This window comes from Elephantulus edwardii, unplaced genomic scaffold (genome assembly GCF_000299155.1).
Source record: "Elephantulus edwardii isolate Elephantulus edwardi_28Jun2011 unplaced genomic scaffold, EleEdw1.0 scaffold00001, whole genome shotgun sequence".
In the NCBI taxonomy this organism is placed as follows: domain Eukaryota; kingdom Metazoa; phylum Chordata; class Mammalia; order Macroscelidea; family Macroscelididae; genus Elephantulus; species Elephantulus edwardii.
The window spans coordinates 43,132,407-43,135,448 of NW_006399751.1; the positions used below are offsets into that span (position 1 = coordinate 43,132,407).

A 3,042-nucleotide genomic window follows, 5' to 3' on the forward strand; every position below is an offset into this window, starting at 1 on the left:
TGAGTTGGTTCCGACTTGATGATACTCAAAAACAACAACAGAAAGTAAATTCTTTATCAATACCTGACTAACCTGACTATATTTCATGCACCTGAAGTATTATGCCATTCATACTCAACTTTTCAAGGGTGGAGCAATTGTGTAAAATGAGGTACACTTCTAGATAGTGTGAGACTTTAGCTATTCCTTGGGCTCCAGAGCTGAGGGCAGCCCAGCTGTCACTGCTGCAAACAGGTGATGTAAAACAATAGCTCCACTGAGCAGGCTCACTTTGCAAGCCCTCTGGCAGCCAGTGTCCAGCCAGAGAGGCCACAGAGAGTGCCAGCGAGCCCCACAGGCCACCACTCTGCCAGCAGTCCACACTGGAGCCTGAGCCCCATGGAGTCCTGGCCACTTCTCCTGCTCCTTGGTCTCTGCTCAGGTAAGTGCTGGTGTAGGAGGTGGGGGTGGAGGTCCTTTCCTTTGATGCTGAAGCACTAGAAGCCCTTGAATCCAAGTCTTGCCCCTCTGATAGGGACACTGAGTGAGAAGGCTTCACCTGCCCCAGGCTGCTCTGTCAGTTTCTCACCAATATTTATACGATTTGGTTTGAGGATATAGACTTTTAGTTCATGCTACCCAATTAAAAGAGAAACTGCCTGGTTGTAGGCTAAATAGTAGCTGTTCGGGTCTCTCTCTCTCCCTCTCTGCGTGCTGGTAACTGGCTCACCCAGGCACATGAAGACTTGGCACACTTTGCCATCCAGGAGCTGCCTTCATATTTGAACGATAGGGATGTAGAGTGGCAACTTCAAGTTTCAAACAAAATACTTAATAGGGCCTTTTATTGCTCTAGGAGAATTCTGATAATGAAGTGGGTTGATTGACAGCTACATATGCTGGAGAGCGAGACTTACTAATATCTGTTACAAAGCCCTTCGGTAGAGATGAAATATTTGGTAATTTTTTAAAATAATAAATTAAAAAGGCCCATTCTTCTGGCATAAGAATGGGAGAAAAGTCCATAGAAATGTAGTCCTTCGTGTCTTTTTTGTTAAAGGACAATACTACTTGTACATTTGAGTTAGAAATGAAACTCTAAAGCTTTAGCCGCCCTTGACCTGCATCAGCTCTGGAATGTATCACACACAGCAGCTGAAACATTATCCAGAGTCCCACACTTCCGATGTGGGGAAACAGGAGAGGTTTCCTGATTGCTTAATATAAAGTTTACTGGTGATATCATCCCAACTGAGACATGAGGTGGCTGGTATTCTGTGAGTTCTCTAATTATTGCTTTGACAATCACAGCACTTTGGGACAAAAGAGACAAAAGGCTTTATTATTAATTTTGTTCAGTGACAGAGTTGAAGGAAATTGCCTAAACTCAGGAAAATTATATCTTGTAGGATTTGGACTTGATCCAATCAGAATTGGCCTGGGTTGTGGGGGTGTGTGTGTGCAAACACTATACTCACATTAAGTGAATTCTGATAGGAGATTCCTCCATATCAAAATTCTTAGGAGAGTTTTTAAAACACCTTAGACCTCCAAAGGTGCATGTTTGCCTACTAAGAGTTTCAAAAGGGGAGCTCTGGTGGCCTAGTGGCAAGGAGCTGCAACTACAATCCCAGAAGCACACGGTTCGAATCCACAAGATGCTCTGCCGGGGAAGGAGGGACAATCACCTCCTGTACCAGTCAGATCTGATTTGACGGTACACACACAAAAAAATAATAAAATAAAAAAAAGAGTTTCAAAGTATGTGATGTCCATTAGATTAAACCTAGAATTTGAGGATCTCAATTCCAGTGAGTGATGCATTGAAATTTAGAGCTAGGTCATAAAATTGAACAACCTCAATGTTTCATGAGGTTGAAAGACCTATGAATTTACCTTCCAATAGTTGCTTAATTTAGAAATGTTTAGGATATAATCATTTAGAGACTCCACTTAATACATGCACTTTAGAAGTTTTATGGTCTAAAATAACCAAAGATAATAACAGACAGATGTACAAAACTGAGACAAGAATTATTCAAATTCTTAGAGCCTTAAAGAGCCAAATTCTTGAGGCAAAGATTTAGAGCCTTGAAATGCCCACTCCATGCCATACAGTTGCTATGAATGATAAGAGTTCAAAATTCCTTTGCCCAATCCAGGGACTCTTCCCCACATGAAAATATAGATGAAAACACCACAGTATAAGGAGAACAGTTTGTAACGTGGTTTCCTATTGTTATTTGCCATCAAATCTGAACCTGCTCATTGCTGACTCTCCAGCAGTCTTTCAGAAGCTGTAAATCATACAGGAGCAGCTTGTGGATTTGAACTTCCTCCCTTTCGGCTAGTAGTAAAACTCCTTAACCATTAGGCCAGAGCTCTAGAACTGTGAAGCTTTCCCATCTAGAATCAATCTTTTGTGGGAAAAAATTCACATACATGTCAGAGATACTTTTTAGAGGTTTAGCAAAACACAATGATCTCAGATCAATATTGGTAGGATTTTCCTTGCAAACTTTTCCTCTTCCACCTCTAGAATCCCAAGTATTCCTTACCACCTTTCTCATGGCATATCCTTTTTTAACTTGATCACAGTTATAAGGAAATGGGTTATAAGCTATGGGTTGGTTCTGACTTGACAGTACACACCACCACTACTCAGCTTTGGTGGCATTCTCTGCAGGCGAGTTATGCTTGTAACCGAAATGCTGTACACCTCTAGTGGTTTGGATCCACCAGCAGCTCTGTGGGCCACAGATGCACCCTCTCCTCCTGTTTAGATTTGCGGTCTCAGAACCTGCTGATTCTATGAGTCAGAATGGACTCAGTGACAGTGAACGAGAAACTCTGGAGGTGTGATGATTGTACTCTTTGGCAGCTAACTAAAGGCATAACCCTTGAACTCGCCAGTGACTTTTCAAGTGAAAGATGTGACCGGCTGGTTCTGCTTCTGTAGACGTACAGCCTTTTTTTTTCTATAATTATATTTTATTAATTTTCATAAACATTTACAGAGATTTTGGGTTTCCATTCATTCCTTGTTGCACTATTCTCTCTACC

At 41.7% G+C, this 3,042-nt stretch overlaps 1 protein-coding gene across 1 annotated transcript in view; it reads left to right on the plus strand.

Moving 5' to 3' along the window:
• Positions 1 to 314: 314 nt before the first annotated feature.
• CHRNA1 (cholinergic receptor, nicotinic, alpha 1 (muscle)) overlaps positions 315 to 3,042 on the plus strand; it is a 35,003-nt gene continuing 32,275 nt past the window's right edge. Inside the window, exon 1 of the mRNA XM_006878818.1 lies at positions 315 to 421. Coding sequence (XP_006878880.1) covers positions 379 to 421 — 43 coding nt within the window. The 5' untranslated portion in view covers positions 315 to 378. The remainder of the gene's footprint in view (positions 422 to 3,042) is intronic.